Source organism: Chiloscyllium plagiosum, unplaced genomic scaffold, assembly GCF_037043375.1.
Source record: "Chiloscyllium plagiosum isolate Xiang-an unplaced genomic scaffold, Cpla_swu_hap1 HiC_scaffold_7, whole genome shotgun sequence".
Taxonomy (NCBI): domain Eukaryota; kingdom Metazoa; phylum Chordata; class Chondrichthyes; order Orectolobiformes; family Hemiscylliidae; genus Chiloscyllium; species Chiloscyllium plagiosum.
The window spans coordinates 47173314-47190274 of record NW_028270145.1 but is presented as its reverse complement, the minus strand read 5'-3'; the positions used below and the strand labels follow the sequence as shown (position 1 = coordinate 47190274).

The window sequence follows — 16961 nt, the reverse complement described above, 5'->3', positions numbered from 1 at the left end:
GTGAAGTTCAGCAAGATCCAACAAGTACACCTGGTGAAATAAAACTATACATTAAAGTTGGGGCTGATCCAAAGACAGTGTCTAAATCAATGCAAAGAAAACTCTGTGTATTCCCATAAACCTGCTCATTTAGACAAAAAGATAAATACTGCTGCATTCAGTACAAGCAGAAAACGCCTAGGGGCCAGAATGTTAATGTTTGACAGTAACAGGAAAATTTAGTGTCCATCAATCACATTCTTGGTTGACTACAACTGGCATATCTTATTGATATTTTGTTAAATATTGCTTCATGGTGGGATATTATTGCAAAATTTTTATTTGCAATAATTTTTGTTTATGTAATGGTTTGGCATATAGCATATTCAGCTTCACATCATTCAACACCCGATTAAGTGCACATTTACAAGAGGCCAAAAAATGAAAATTAAAAGCTGTTTTCTGTTGGCACAACTCCATTCACTTCTGCTAGCTTAGTAATTTTACCCCCAATCTATTGTATTAATTCATTTGCCTGTTTTGCCTTTTACCCAGCTGCCAAACTTGCATTGTCAGTTACTTTCCCCACAATGCACAAACTATTTAACACATTAACAAGCTATAGCATATTAAATGCAAGTAACCCTTTTTTTTCTTGCCCATTCGTAAATTCATAACATACATGTTTTACAGAAAACAACCCATGTAAGTTTCAATTAAGTGAATATTCCTGTTTACTAAATAATACATCATGTCAAACTAATATGAACAGATTAATTATATATTGACAACAAGTTAAAGTTCAAGGATTGTACAACAACACTATTCTGTAATTAAATATTCTATAATTACATTTGACAAATAATAAGTTATTTCTTAAAATTAGAAGGCACACACAGCCATAAAATTCTGTTCCTAAACATTTTACAATATACTTTAGTTTTTCGATGCTTTTTATATCAGATATTTGAAAACATACTTTCAAGTTATTTAGCGAATGATTCTAATATTTCAATTACATTACCCAAGTGTCTTTAAAATCTTACATTCAAAGAACACATGGAAGTATCCCTGTGAGTCTATCAACTTACATTATTACTTCACTACTTCATAACAAGATTTCCTATGGAAATTCTTAACTTTAGCTACACATCTACCTGAAGTAGAGCAAAGTCATACATGGTTTTGCAATAAAAGACCAAACAATCTGTGTACATAGTTCACGTACAACTGTTAAGTTTGCACTTAAGAAACAAAAATCTATTTTCCACATGGTTTTACTTACCCAACAGCATGTCTCACATTTAACAAGTTCAGCATAAGCGATGAAAAGTAGTCTCAAACAGCATTCAAGAAAAAAGCTGTGGGTTGACTTGATCAGTCTCGCAAAGTTTTCACAAAGCGCTGAACGTGAGACTTCAGAAACATGCTTCTATTGAATTGCACCCTAAGGCAACCGAAATGCTCACCCTCTATTGGTTTTCCTTAAAAGAAACTAACTGAAACAATAGAGTGACTGTCAGCAGCTGCAGCCACCTCAAACTGCAAACCCATGAAGCCACGGAAAACTAGGTCAGTGCACTAAGATTCCAAACTTGAAGTATTAAGATCTGAATACATGGATGGCCTACTCTCATATTAATTTAAATTAATCATACTTTTCTTCTGCCACACACCTCTTGGCTAAGCTTTAGAGCCTGAAAGAATCTAGGCCCACCATAAATCAAGACTCAGACATTTTTGTACTCTTTGTTCCACTTTGCAGACAAGTTGAAGGGTGGAATATTAAACAGAATGCTAATGCATTTCATTTCACTGAGAGTGGAACTAAATTACTTGAAAGAAAATGGGGACAATAACTTTGTTTATAATTTTCGCCTTTTCATGACTGTAAAAATACCAGGTTAAATGGATCCTTATTTCTTGATGCATTGTGATTTATAATTTATGTGGCATGAATTATTAAGCAGCAATTCTAAGGTTCCACAATACTTATAGACATTGGTTGAGCTGTTCTGTATGATGTTAATTGCTGTTAATTAGATATGTTATGCATTCAGAACAAGTTTCTTGAAACTTCACGCATGACAAATACGAAACAATCTATTCTGGATTTTAAATAAATGCACATGGTGATATTGCTCACTTCAGCAAACTATTTTGTTTTAATCACATCTTTTGCAGCTGGCAAAATATATATCTGCTCTCAATTTCATATTTTCCGAATAATAACAAATGCAGTTCAATTCTGACCACAATAATTATGCTTTGAGAAATGTAGAGAAAGGTTACACACACACAATTTACAACCTTAGACCTATTGCTTGCTTTGAATCAAAAAACTAATAATCAATGAAGGTTCAAACTGTTGTGCTCCTTGTCCGAACAAGAACAAAGTGGTATTTCAGTTACCAAGATACATACAAGTTAAAAAATAATAAACATGAACTAATTTAAAAGACTTCCAAATTGAAAGAGAGCAACAAAAATAGAATTTAGAAAAACAAATCTATGAAAGCCACATCAAAAAAAAGCTTAGGAATATGGGTTCAAAAGTGGCTGAAGAGATTAAACAAGCAAACATGCAAAGTAGATTTTGAAAGTATTCTTACAATATTTCAATCAGAATTCTGAGGATTAAAATACCAGTAAAATAGGAAGTAAATAATAAAAATACCAACTTAATATTTTCTTTAGGTACTTTAACAAAATATTAGTATGTATTCAACATCTAATGCACATCGTCAAATTCCTCAGATTTTCAGATCCACATGGAAAAGGTACTTCATGGATTGATTTAACTTAGAGTTAGCCAATTCCCATGAGCCTCAAGTTACATAACATGATGATGTTGAAGAGAAAACATGGTGCACTGCGCATCATGATGAAGAAACCAAAATGTACTTATGGAGTTTTGCAGGACTGTACCAAAAAAATTGAGATGCAAAATAGCAAGTACGTACAGTAATTAGCCAGAGTTCACAAAGGACCATAGGCATCTTTCTGCATTTGAGATATAATTGGTTGTATATAGGTCAAAGCAATTATTGGCCTATCAATCAAACAGCAATATCAGGCAAAATTATTCTAATTTTATTTGGTAAGTTGACACAGGACTGACACAGCAATAACTGAATCAGCATAAATTTTAATAGTGAAGATTTGGTTTGACAAACCACTTTAACTTCTCCGAATTTTCAGATACAGTAGATAGCAGAACTCCTCACACAACAGCTAACACACTTTCAGCTTGGAAGACTTGTAAAGAAATAAAAGGTCACAGGAATCAGGGAATTTAAAACGAAAGATAAATTATGTAACATCACAGGACAGAAACATGCTGAAAGGCACCGCAGGGGCAAAAGTATGGATGCTTGGTATTTCAAGTCTTCATGAATAACCCAGATATCAATAATTTACAGTTATTCAGAAACATCATGTATAAAACAGTCAAAAGCATGACCATAAGACAGAAACAGAATTTGGCTCATTGTGTCAGCTCCGCTATTTGATCATGGTTGATATATTTTTACACATCTTAGCTTTATTTTTAAATATTAATCTTATTGATGTTAAAGAGATGTTTCTCAAGACCTACTGACCTGCTAAACTTGCCGAGATAGAAATGTTAACAAGTCAGGAAAATATTAGGCATTCTATTATTTAATTATTTGCTTGTGCAATAGGCTTTAGTCAAGTTCTAACTTAAGCTGCATGCAAATGTAATTTTAATCACTTACAATGGAAGGATGTGGCAAAAATTAAGGAAATTTCTTAATATAGTAGGCAGACATTTCTGTAGTCTCCTTCACCAAGTCTTTAGTTTTAGGTTTGTTCATGTCATGAAGGCATTGCTGGCTACACACAGCATTTATTGCCCAATCCTGCTTGCCTGGGATTTCGTGACGAGGGGCTTGCATCTCAAATTGCTGCAGTTCTGGGGTGTTGGAACATCATCGGTGCTGTATGGGAGTACCTGCATCTTAACCCAATGACAGTAAATGAACAGCAATTACCATAGTTCCAAGTCAAGATGATGTCCCTTACATAAAACAAATAATTGCAGATACTGGAGATCTGAAACATAAACAGAAATTGCTGGAGAAACTCAACAGGTCTCACGGTATTTGCGGGAAGAAGGCAGAAATTAACACACTGAACTTGATTCTGATGAATTCCACTTCCTTCTACAGATGCTGCCAGACCTGCTGAGTTTCTCCTGCAATTTCTATCTTTGATCTCCCCTTACATCTGCTCTGATTGTCCTTCTTGATGGTAGAAGTCATGACTTTGGAGGATGCTTCCATCAAGTCTTGATTAGCTACTGGAGAGCATCTTGTCGATGGTATGCCCTGTATGTGGCTGGTAAAGGGAGCAAATGCTAAAGTTCATGGATGTGGTGCCAATCAAGTGGGCTGCTTTGTCCCACAATATTCTTCAATGCTGTTTGAACTTCACCCATTAATTCTATCATGTACCTGAATTGTGCCTTGTAGACGGTGGACAGACTTTGGGGGAGTCAAGATGTGAGTTATCCGCTGCAGACCTCTAAGCCTCTGACTTGTGGCCACAGCATTTATATAGCTGGTGCAGCTGAGTTCCTACTTACTATAACATCAGGGTGTTGATTGTAGGGCATTCAGCAATGGTAATACCATTTAATATCAAGGGTCAATAGTTAGATTTTCTTGTGTTGGAAATGGCGTGATGGACCAGATCAGACCCTCCAAAGAGTACTATGGAATTTGCCTAGACTCTAACTTTCATTTTTTGAAAAGGCAACTGTAAGACTCTGTGCTCTAGATATGATTTGATTGGTGTGTGAGGTGCTGGAAAAGCACAGCAGGTCAGGCAGCACTGGAGGACCAGGAAAAACGATGTTTCAGGCAAAAGCCCTTCATCAGGATTCCTGAAGAAGGGGCTTTTGTCCAAAACATCGATTTTCCTGCTCCTCGGGTGCTGCCTGACCTGTTGTCCTTATCCAGCACCACACTCTCGACTTTAAACTCCAGCATCTGCAGTCATCATTTTCACCTATCTGATTTGATTGTTCTACCACTAAGCATTCTTCAAAACACATTATTCTTATAGTAATTAAAATACAATAAAAAGAAGAATTGTCATAACTTTACTGAAATACAGTACTTATTAATATATTACTCAACCACTAATCTTCAACTGTTCCAAAACAGGCCGCATTCCACAAAGGCAATTCAGCAACAGTTATATTTCTCATGTGCTGTCTCTTTCCAGTCCAGTAGAAAGAAAACCAAAAGAAACAATCTGCCCTTTTGCTTTTAAAAGAGGAAGCCTCTTTATCGGAGATTTCATTGTGGCAGCAGTGAACTCAAGCTTAGAGTTCCAGCAGCCAACAAAAACTGCCAACTAACTGAAAGCAAAACTAAAGTCCTTTTGGGTTTTTGTGGGCGTGACCCCACCCTCCCCTGATTAGTTTATCTTACATTTTTTTAAAAATCCAGGGAGAACTTAAAGCTGTTTATCAACTGTTTGCCTGAAGCAGACATTCCAGCACCATTGTAACAAACCACTCCCGTCTCTGGATGAGAAACAGCATCGAACACACTTCTTAAAGGTACAGTGTCATCACAATGGCCACTGCTCAGCACTTGCGTGGTTCCACTGATACAGGCCATAAACCAGGTCAAGCCTGGATGCTGCTCAAGTCTTGCTGCATATTCTTCAGTATGACAGGAGCTGCAAGTGCTGCTTGACAGCACTGCCAATACCCCTTTCCTTGTATATTTATTAGACAACGGAGGATGGAAAGATGTTCACATGCAGAATGATCACCAGGATTTACTTCTTGGTTTAAATGGCTGTCTTCCCTACTATACATTCAATAGCATGACAGCGTAATAATATATGAAACTTCAGTTACTCATGAAACTGAACCCTCGAAGTAAACTGGGTTCCACTGTAATCCATTCTAATACTGTATCTTCTCCATTTCTAGGCCTAAATAGAAACAGCTGTAGACCAAGAGACAGATGGTGGGGCAGGTGCCTTTCTGTGTATTATATAGCTAACATGGCATATTATATAGCAGACATTACTGTTAGAAATCTTAGCTGGTGTTCTGCCAAGTAAACAGATATCATCAGGTAAAGTAGAAGACAACAGTGGTATTTGTTCAAAATTCCAGACTTGTTTTTCTAGCTGAAATGTTACAATGGTGATGAAAGTGGTGCTGAAGAAAAATAACTTATTAGTTGATGTCAGTAGTACTAACTCTCCACAGCAGAAATTCATGCAGAGGGATATTCACAACTCCCTAAATCTGCATGACACACTCACACTGAAGATGAGCAGCAATAGGTTACTGCTCCATTATTCTATGTTTGATTATATTTGCCTGATTATTACAGATGGCAACTGTGTTTCCTGTTTCTGAGTGAAGACTCATAGAATCATAGAGCCCCTACAGTGTGGAAGCAGGGCATTTGACCCATCAAATCCGCACTAACCCTCTGAAGAGCATCCCACCCAGACCCACACCCCCTACCCTGTACCTTTTTCTATGGGTAATCCACCCAGCCTGCACATCCCTGGACACTATGGGTAATTTAGCATGGCCAATCCGCCTAATCTGCACATTTTTGGACTATGGGAGGAAACTAGAGCACCCAGAGGAAACACACAGAAACACAGTGAAAACATGCAACCTCCAAATAGACAGTCATCGGAGGGTGGAATTGAACCCGGATCCCTGATACTGTGGGGCAGCTTCAGTGCTGACTCAGAATGGTAAACACATGTGGAAAGAACTGGGCACTAGAGCTGTAACGTGGAGTAAACGTTTTAAAGCAATGAAAGTAAAACCTGTAACTGATATACAAATGTGTTATCTCTGCACAGTTCTGAAATAAAATATACAACATAGAAGTTCATAAACTCATCATCTCAAGCTACTAGAGCAGGAGGGGTTATTTTTATGTCCAGACTGGGGGTTAGGCGGTTATATTCTTCAAAATGAGGAACACAATGCCAAACTGCTGTAAACATATCTAATCCCATTTTCAACAGGACAACCTGGGGGTCAGTTGAATGTAAGCTCTCTGAATTAAATAGAAAATTATAAAATTTAAACAAGGCTGCACACCTCAAATTTTAGCAGCCATATGCATTGATTGATTTTCTTGCACAAATGGTAGATCAGGGGAATAGGCTGTGAGGTTGTGTGGGCGGGGGGGGGGGGGGGGGTGAAGTAGAGAGGCATCACTCTCATCTGCCTTTCTCTCTGTTACTGGACAACCACAAGCCTTCAGCATCAGACTTCAATTTTCAGCTTCGCGTCTTCAGACCCTGCTGTAGCCACTCTGCCTGGCCCGCTGCCAGATAAAAATCTTTAAACAAAATGACACCCTACCATTACATTTTAATAAACCTCGACATTTTGCATGTTTTGGGTTTACTGATCATTTGAGGTCACCCCACCTCCCCATAAATTGTAGGGCCAGACACATTTTACTCAGATTCTTCGACACAGCACAGAAATTTCCTCTCAGTGTGACATTTAAACCCCGAGCAATGGATGGACAGATTGGAGATGGTCTGCAGTCAGATCTCGAAACTCATTTCCAGCTTTTGGGATGAAGAACAGGTAGGAACAAGAACATCATTGAATTGTATTGGATGGATCTTCTGCCTTAGCCATTTAATGTAAGTTCCCATTCTCCTTTTTCATACTCTGGCAAGAGAGAGAAATGAGGGCAATTCTCATATGAAATTCCAGGGTTCCATACAATGGGAGTGCTTCCAAAACTGGATGAAATGAACATCTCAAAGTGCATGTGGAAGAAGTGGAAACAATGTAAAATTAAACTAAATTGATGGCAAAAGGATTTAATACGAGATCTGTATTGCTGCAGTGTAACTTTGAGTTCACCTCTACATTTATTGCCCTATTACAGCAACAAAAGACACTGCAGTAATTATAGATAACACAAATGAAATTAGAATGACAGAAGATCTAACTTGGGATTATATTGCCATTTCATTATCATACTTACAGTGGAATACAGATCCTTTATTATGAGGTCCCATATGAATCGTTTCTAATCTTCCCTAATTCCAGCGCACAACTAAACTGGTCTCTCCTTTCAGATGAGGAATACAAGGCAGCTGAAAGCAGCTGCAAGGACCATCAAAACGCAGGAAGCAAAATTGATTTCAGAGAAACAAGAAGTCAACTGCAGAAAGGCAGTTCGAGGGGGATCTGCCTTTAGAGGTAGTATGGGCTGAAGTCAGAAATAGGAAAGGTGCAGTCACCTTGTTGGGTGTTTACTATAGGCCCCCCAATAGCAGCAGAGATGTGGGGAAACAGATTGGGGAACAGATTTTGGAAAGGTGCAGAAGCCACAGGGTAGTAGTCATGGGCGATTTCAACTTCCCAAATATTGATTGGAAGCTCTTTAGATCAAGTAGATTGGATGGGGCGGTGTTTGTGCACTATGTCCAGGAAGCTTTTCTAACACAGTGTGTAGATTGTCCGACCAGAGGGGAGGCCATTTTGGATTTGGTACTCGGTAATGAACCGGGACAAGTGATGGGCTTGTTAGTGGGTGAACATTTTGGTGATGGTGACCACAATTCTGTGACTTTCACCTTGGTTATGGAGAGAGATAGGTGCGTGCAACAGGGTAGGTTTTACAATTGGGGGAAGGGTAATTACGATGCTGTAAGACAGGATCTGAGGGGCATAAGTTGGGAGCATAGGCTGTCGGGGAAGGATGTCGTGGAAATGTGGAACTTTTTCAAGGAACAGATACGACGTGTCCTTGATATGTATGTACCTGTCAGGCAGGAAAGAAATGGTCGTGTGAGGGAACCTTGGTTGACGAGGGAGGTTGAATGTCTTGTAAAGAGGAAGGAGGCGGCTTACATAAGGTTGAGGAAACAGGGTTCAGACAGAGCAGTGGAGGGATACAGGATAGCCAGAAGGGACCTGAAGAAAGGGATTAGGAGAGCTAAGAGAGGGCATGAAAAATCTTTGGCGGATAGGATCAAGGATAACCCAAAGGCATTTTATGCGTATGTGAGAAACATGAGAATGACGAGAACGAGAGTAGGTCCAATCAAGGACAGTAGTGGGAGACTGTGTATTGAGTCGGAAGAGATAGGAGAGGTCTTGAATGAGTACTTTTCTTCAGTATTTACGAATGAGAGGGACCTTATTGTTGAAGAGGAGAGTGTGAAACGGACTGGTAAGCTAGAGGAGATACATGTTAGGAAGGAAGACGTGTTGGACATTTTGAACAACTTGAGGATAGACAAGTCCCCTGGGCCTGATGGGATGTATCCTAGGATTGTGGGAAGCAAGAGAGGAAATTGCAGTACCGTTGGCAATGATCTTTTGATCTTCACTGTCAACTGGGGTGGTACCAGGAGACTGGAGAGTGGCGAATGTTGTGCCCCTGTTCAAAAAAGGGAATAGGGATAACCCTGGGAATTACAGGCCAGTTAGTCTTACTTCGGTGGTAGGTAAAGTAATGGAAAGGGTACTGAGGGATAGGATTTATGAGTGTCTGGAAAGGCACTGCTTGATTAGGGACAGCCAGCACGGATTTGTGAAGGGTAGGTCTTGCCTTACAAGTCTGATTGAATTCTTTGAGGAGGTGACCAAGCATGTGGATGAGGGTAGAGCAGTGGATGTAGTATACATGGATTTTAGTAAGGCATTTGATAAGGTTCCCCATGGTAGGCTTATGCGGAAAGTCAGGAGGCATGGGATAGAGGGACATTTGGCCAATTGGATAGAAAACTGGCTAACCGGTCGGAGTCAGAGAGTGGTGGTAGATGGTAAATATTCAGCCTGGAGCCCAGTTACAAGTGGAGTTCCGCAGGGATCAGTTCTGGGTCCTCTGCTGTTTGTAATTTTTATTAATGACTTGGATGAGGGAGTCGAAGGGTGGGTCAGTAAATTTGCATATGATACGAAGATTGGTGGAGTTGTGGATAGTAAGGAGGGCTGTTGTCGGCTACAAAGGGACTTAGATATGATGCAGAGTTGGGCTGAGGAGTGTCAGATGGAGTTCAACCCTGCCAAGTGTGAGGTTGTCCATTTTGGAAAGACAAATAAGAATGCGGAATACAGGGTTAACGGTAGGGTTCTTAGTGCGGTGGAGGAACAGAGGGATCTTGGGGTCTATGTTCATAGATCTTTGAAAGTTGCCACTCAGGTGGATAGAGCTTGTAAGAAGGCCTATGGTGTATTAGCGTTCATTAGCAGAGGGATTGAATTCAAGAGTCGTGAAGTGATGTTGCAACTGTACAGGACTTTGGTTAGGCCACATTTGGAGTACTGTGTGCAGTTCTGGTCGCCTCACTTTAGAAAAGATGTGGAAGCTTTGGAGAGGGTGCAGAGAAGATTTACCAGGATGTTGCCTGGAATGGAGAATAGGTCGTACGAGGATAGATTGAGAGTGCTAGGCCTTTTCTCATTGGAACGGCGAAGGATGAGGGGTGACTTGATAGAGGTTGATAAGGTGATCAGAGGAATAGATAGAGTAGACAGTCAGAAACTTTTTCCCCGGGTACAACAGAGTGTTACAAGGGGACATAAATTTAAGGTGAAGGGTGAAGGTATAGGGGAGATGTCAGGGGTGGGTTCTTTACCCAGAGAGTGGTGGGGGCATGGAATGCGCTGCCTGTGGGAGTGGTAGAGTCAGAATCTTTGGTGACCTTTAAACGACAATTGGATAGGTACATGGATGGGTGCTTAAGCTAGGACAAATGTTCGGCACAACATCGTGGGCCGAAGGGCCTGTTCTGTGCTGTATTGTTCTATGTTCTATGTTCTATAACTATGAATTAAATCACATCCATATATTTCTATCAAATCAAAATTTTGATTTTTTTTTATTGGAGCACACTGACAATTCAGCAGATTTTTAAAATATATTGTTTACATGAACATTGATCGAATTGCTGCAGGGATTTGGGGGGATGGGGGGGAAGAAACTTGCTGCACTGAACATGTAGTGAGGAAAGTGTAAATGTGTAAATGTAATCAACTCTGGGTTATTTGAATGATCTTCAAATTTGAGTTAATTCAGTTTCCTCTATCAGTTGCTTCAACACTGCCTTTCAAATTTACCGTTAGCACTTAACGGTTAATCTGTTTGAAGAATAGACAAGTGAAAGCAAGCAGAGAGGCACAAGGCTGTCCGGAGATATTCTAATGAATTTGCTGAAAAACAATAGCCCTCCATCATCTGGGCAAGCAAGACTAAATTAAGTTTAGGTAACTAAGTTGAAAAGCCATTGTACCTAAAAACAAAATAGCCTGCAACCAAAAAGACTGTAAAATGTTAGCAAAATAAGTCAAAGTATATTACAGAATCACAGAAGTATTAAGGCACAGAATGATGTCATTCAGCCCAGCTTGTCTGCACCAACTCATTGGTGAGCATCATTACCTATGCCAATCCCCTGCTTTGTTTCTCTCCAAAGGCAATGGGGACAATCATCCAATGCCTTCTCGAATATAAAAACTTCCTACTGAACATGGAAGGTAGGACCTGCAAAATTATTAGCAGCAGTAGGAGTAATTTTCAGCAGCTTGAAAAGTTGCCGTGAAGTTTGGTTTCTTATTTAAAATACTGTACGATTAAACATGCAGGACAAATCAACTTTAGTTCATTTGGTTTGTACTTACAGAAACTAATCAGTGAAACTTCTCGCTGAAAATGCCACATTATGGGTTCTTTCAACAAGGATTCTTGAACTATCCAGATTACAGTCTTCACCACTTCTCAGCAAAATTCTTAGGCCTGTTCTAAAATTACATGGTACCAGAATAACTCCTGCTGGAGACAGCACAACAGTTTATGTAGCCAACTTACGCTTAGCTCTTTAATTTGATTTTTCCTTCTATTCAAATCACAACCAAATGGTACTGGAGAAATATTTTGAAAACAGTTATGGCTTCATTTGCAATACACCAAACATTTCTGGAAGAACTAACTTCTTTTTGAACATACTTCCAAAGTTGGTCAACAAACCACATTTCCAATCAACAGCTGCTAATCTGCTTTCTTTTCCACAAGTCAAATCATCCAAATCGCAGCAAGCCTCTCAATTTAAACTTTAAAGGTGTGGCTTCTTCCTCCTAACAATTATCTTAAATTGAAAAGTTTTAAATTTGGCTTTGCATAAATATTGTGCTTGAAATAAAGCATTCCCTTTTAACATACAACTGAACTCACAGACTCCCATTTAGAAAAACAAAGAACCGCAACATGAATTGGTTTTACTTCAAAAACATAATTTATTTTTAAAGTACATAAAATAATCTAAAACTTTAACTATTATGTAAAGTACAATGCAGATAATTCTTCTAATTCAGTACATGGGTCTCACTACACTTGCCCCTAAAGGGTAGATTTACAAATATATAATTATACTTCTTGTCAGACATTCTTTGGTGTATTGAAACCAAGGAATTTTACATGGTTCCCTGCTCCTTAGGGTACTATGGCATGAGGACCTTTGTTCCCCATTAAGCCCGTGTGATGGTTGCTCCAAGTTACAGAGCATCCCTCACCATGTTATACTGGACCTTGGAGTCCATCAGTTGCATTAGAAAACCAGGAAGTTTCCGACAGATTAAAGTGTTCTGTCACTGGCTTTATGATTCCTTAGCAGCTGAGGTTCAGCTTTGCATGTGTCTCTGGGTACAGCTTGAAGAACTACAATATCCTGCTCAGGATGACCCTCAACAAAAACAACATCTCTTTCCAGACCTGATTTGCAAAGGTACATTGCAGAAGGCTGAGGGGATTAGTCAGTTCCTCAGTAGCACTGATGGCAATTTATGGAGCGGTGAGACTGCAAGGAAATAGGAAGGATCTGATTGGTTTGGCCTTTCTCACTACCAGCCAAGTTAGCCTTGAGTGCCTGTTGAAAATTATGGCATTCTGTCAAATGAAGGAGATAGTCTACTCATGAAGCCAGCTAACATTGCCTTTTTCCATGGCACCTCAGGGATATTCAGCACAGAATATTGGCACATGAGACTAGTTTAGCTTGGGAACAAGATTGACATGGACGAGTTGAACTGAAGGGTTTTTTCCCCACGCTGTATGACTCAATGATTCTATAACTCATGGTCAAAGATGATTTTCTGTGATTACATTTCCAAAAGAAACAGGTAGGACAATATTCTACAGAAAAGTGACCAGATCTGTCCTTTGCAACACTGCGGTCATGTAGAAGACTTGCACACAGTGACAACTGGTTCTTGCATACAGAGGATATATGAACAGTTTGATGCAGTTGCAAGCAGAGGGGATATTACTTGCTTTACATCAAAAGATTTCTATATTGTACTTCTATCGATATGGTACAGTTTTGATCCTCATATAAATGACTGATGACAACAGCACAGAAGTGGAGCATGGATGAGACCACTAACACTTAAGAGTGCACCTCCCCCTCAATGATCACCCTACATGGTCAGTTTCTGTTTCACCTTAGCTAAATGCTCCATCAAGGCTCATGGCTTGACCCTCCAAACCACATTCAGAAACCTTGACTTGATGGTGAAAGGGAGAAAGGATTGGTCAGTCCAGTCCCAATGAATATAGCCTCAGTCTTGCTGCAATTTTCTTCCACTCTGGAAATCTGTTAAATAGATGCTCCTCAGTTCTTGAACTTCAGGCAGCTGTATCACCAATATGGAGGGAGTATTTCACCAGAGTGTTTTTAATACTTGGAATCATCACCTCTCTAATAAATGGGTCCTTCCTTGTGGGCTCAGCAGAAGATTTAATAGAAAACATAATAATGACATGAGATGACAGGCTTACTTGCCTCCAGATTTATTCAATTTCCATCTATTGATTGAATATGTGCCATTGATGTTCAAGTAAGTAGATGGATCCAATTGCAGATTTCCTTCCAAACCCCATTTTGGAGAGCACACAGCTATCATGTAGGTGCATGATATTCTGTCACGGTTTTCTCCTGGTCCATTCTGATTCAGGCATCCACCCACTGTCTCTCAAATGCAGGAGGCGATCAAAAGTCTTCAGGTTGGGTAAAGAGCAGATCCTGACGTTTATTCTGTTGGAAATGGCTAAGCTAGTTCATTTGCCAAATCTGCCACAGAATGTATCTTCACCCAATTGCTGTTTATTCTCTCCTCTATTTAACGGAATTAAAAGCCAACTTTTATTTTAGTGGAATAAAGTGATTTAATGTGCTCAGGCCATCTCAAATATCTCACAACCAATCCTAAACTTTTGAAATGAATTCAAAAAGAGCAACCACTTTGTACACAGCAAAGCTTCAGAATTAGCAATTCAAGTGTGATTGCCAGAATCCTGAGAAAACTCAGGTATACTTCTTCAAATAGTTCCGTGGAAATTTTACAATCACCTGAAAGAGTTAACAAGATCATTAATATTAATATCTTGCCCAAAGAAGCAACCTCCACTAAATGAAACATGAACAATTTCAACCTAGAATTGGGTCATGGATCATGAATCATAATCTGCTCAGTCAAAGACTAAAATGCCTTTGTTTAAAATTCTGCAAACTATTAGCAGTATTTATGGATGTGGAATTAAAATACCCCAATATTCTGATGACATCGTTCTCTGATAGGCCAGCAATATGAAAATAGGCAAAGGTCATGTTTTGGTCAACATATTGTTATGATCCCAGCTGAAGTTATTATTGGACATGTCAGATCCAAGCTGAAATCGAGCTTGCTAGATCATAATTTGTTTTTATTTTGGATTTTAATGAAATGGCCTTTCCCTGGAACATAAACACGCGATGCTGTTGTCGTTAAAACTGAATCTGCAGCATCGCGTGTTTATGTTTCAGGGAAAGGCCATTTCATTAAAACCCAAAATAAAAACAAATTATGATCTAGCAAGCTCGATTTCACAGAAGAAATTAAGCAAAAATAGAACTTAACTATTTATATATAATAGATTTACAAGCGAGTTTTGAGAAGATTTGTAGCTCAGGCTGAGGTTCCAGGTGTAGGTTTGCTCACTGAGCTGGAAGGTTTGTTTTCAGACATTTCGTCACCATACTAGTTAACATCTTCGGTGAGCCAGGAGCTTAATCCAGAGGCTCATTGATGATGTTACCTATTATGGTGACAAAACGTCTGAAATTGAACCTTCCAGCTCAGCAAGCAAATTCCATTAGTTATGACAACATCCCATTACAATACTCAAAAACCAACCATAACTTCCTTCTCTTTCCCACATGTGGTTTGACTTAGTGATCGTGTAAATTCCTGGCTGTGAGAAGCTGATTGGCTTTTTCTTAATTTGGCTTAGAATAGAGATTAGACTCTTTCAGCTTCACATAACCCCCTTTAGGATGTTAACCAACTTCTGGACTGGAGCTTTTGAACTAAACTCCTTATACTGAATTAAATTCTCTCTTAAGTCTTAAATATCTTTTTCCTAAAGAGCAACTATGTCACATATCCAATTTCAGCGTAGACTTCTGCAAAACTCTGCGAACTGAGACTATAAAGCTTTTCCCAAACTTTGACTGCATCCTGTAAACTCAAATGCCAATTCCAGAATCTTCTATTGAATTGAACTGAATTTATTGTCATGTGTACTGAGGCACAGTGAAAAGCTTTGTATTTTGAGCAATACAGGCAGATCACAGTTAAATAGCATAAATAAGTAAATAATAGGTAAACAGCAGCAAAAACTAAAACACAGCTACAAGTGAATGCTAAGAGTTTGAGAGTCCATTCAGTATTCTAACAACAGCAGGGTAGAAACTGTTTTGAAACCAGCTGGTGTGTGTGTTCAGGCTTCCATACTTTCTCTCCGATGGTAGAGGTTGTAGAAAAGCATTGCCAGGGTGGGATGGATTTTTGAAAATCTGGCGACCTTTCCTTGACAGCGGGCCTGGTAGATAGATTCTACAGGTGGGAAGTTGACCTTTGTGATTGTCTGAGCCAAGTTCACCACTTTCTGTAACCATCTCCGATCTAGACTGGTACACTTGCCATACATGCAGACAGAATGCTCTTGATGGCACATCTATAAAAGTTGGCAAGGGTATTTGCCATCATGCCAAATTTCCTCAGCTGCCTGAGGAAGAGGAGATATTGTTGGGCCTTTGTAACCAGTGCGTTCACATGAAGAGTCCAAGAAAGCTCGTTGTGGATGACCACTCCCAGGAGCTTGGCACTTTCCACTCGTTCCATCTCTGTGCTGTTATTGTGTAGGGGGGGCATGAGTAACATCCTGCCGCAAGTCAATAACGAGTTCCTTGGTTTTGCCGGCATTGAGATCTAGGGTGTTCTCAGAGCATCATTTTTCCGGGTCTTCCACCTCCTGTCTGTATTCTGTTTGATCACCATATGAGGTTTGACCGACTATGGTGCTGTCATCAGCGAACCTGTAAAATGGCATTAGTCTGGTATTTGGTGATGCAGTCATGGGAAGCTTAATATACTGCACCCTTTGTTTTGTTCACTTTAAAATATCTTAAAGTAAATAAAATTCTATCACTCTCCAGGGAGTGTATCTCTAATCCTGAGTTTTAAAATAAATCACTATGATTTCTGAAATAATTACAAGTTAATAATTAAATCCCTTCAGACATACAGAAAATCCATATTTCACTTGAACAAAAAACCAAAATCTAAAATAATTAACATTTAAAAAGATACATTGCACACCCTACATCAAAATATCATTCATAAAGTGAAAAAAATATCAATTTGTTATCTATCCCAGAATATTCTAGACCTGCCAGAAACTTAAATTAACTATCTAAATGACTCGAATCATCAGAAGGGTCAATGGACTCAAAATGTGTAATCTGTTTTTCTCTTCACAAATGCTACTAGACCTGCTGAGTTTTTTCTAACACTTTGTGCTTTTGGTTCGTGGTCAGCTACTGATGGGTGGAATTTCTAACCAATTTTTTAGACATTCACTTAAAATAAGATTCGAAATGCCTTTTACATG

General features: G+C 39.1%; 1 protein-coding gene and 1 long non-coding RNA gene across 6 annotated transcripts in view; one reads left to right on the top strand and one right to left on the bottom strand.

Moving 5' to 3' along the window:
• Window positions 1-16961, bottom strand: part of znf385b (zinc finger protein 385B) — a 433921-nt gene that overhangs the window by 260374 nt on the left and 156586 nt on the right. The window contains exon 1 of one of the 5 annotated variants that reach the window (XM_043693509.2): window positions 1265-1516. The exons of the other annotated variants lie outside the window; for them this stretch is intronic. Within the exon in view, the coding sequence (XP_043549444.2) occupies window positions 1265-1274 (10 nt within the window). The 5' untranslated portion in view covers window positions 1275-1516. Of the gene's footprint in view, window positions 1-1264; window positions 1517-16961 lie in introns of those variants that run through there. 5 annotated transcript variants of the gene reach the window in all.
• The window catches only part of LOC148149606 (uncharacterized), a 74858-nt gene that overhangs the window by 9925 nt on the left and 47972 nt on the right, over window positions 1-16961 (top strand). The gene's annotated exons all lie outside the window — the stretch shown is intronic.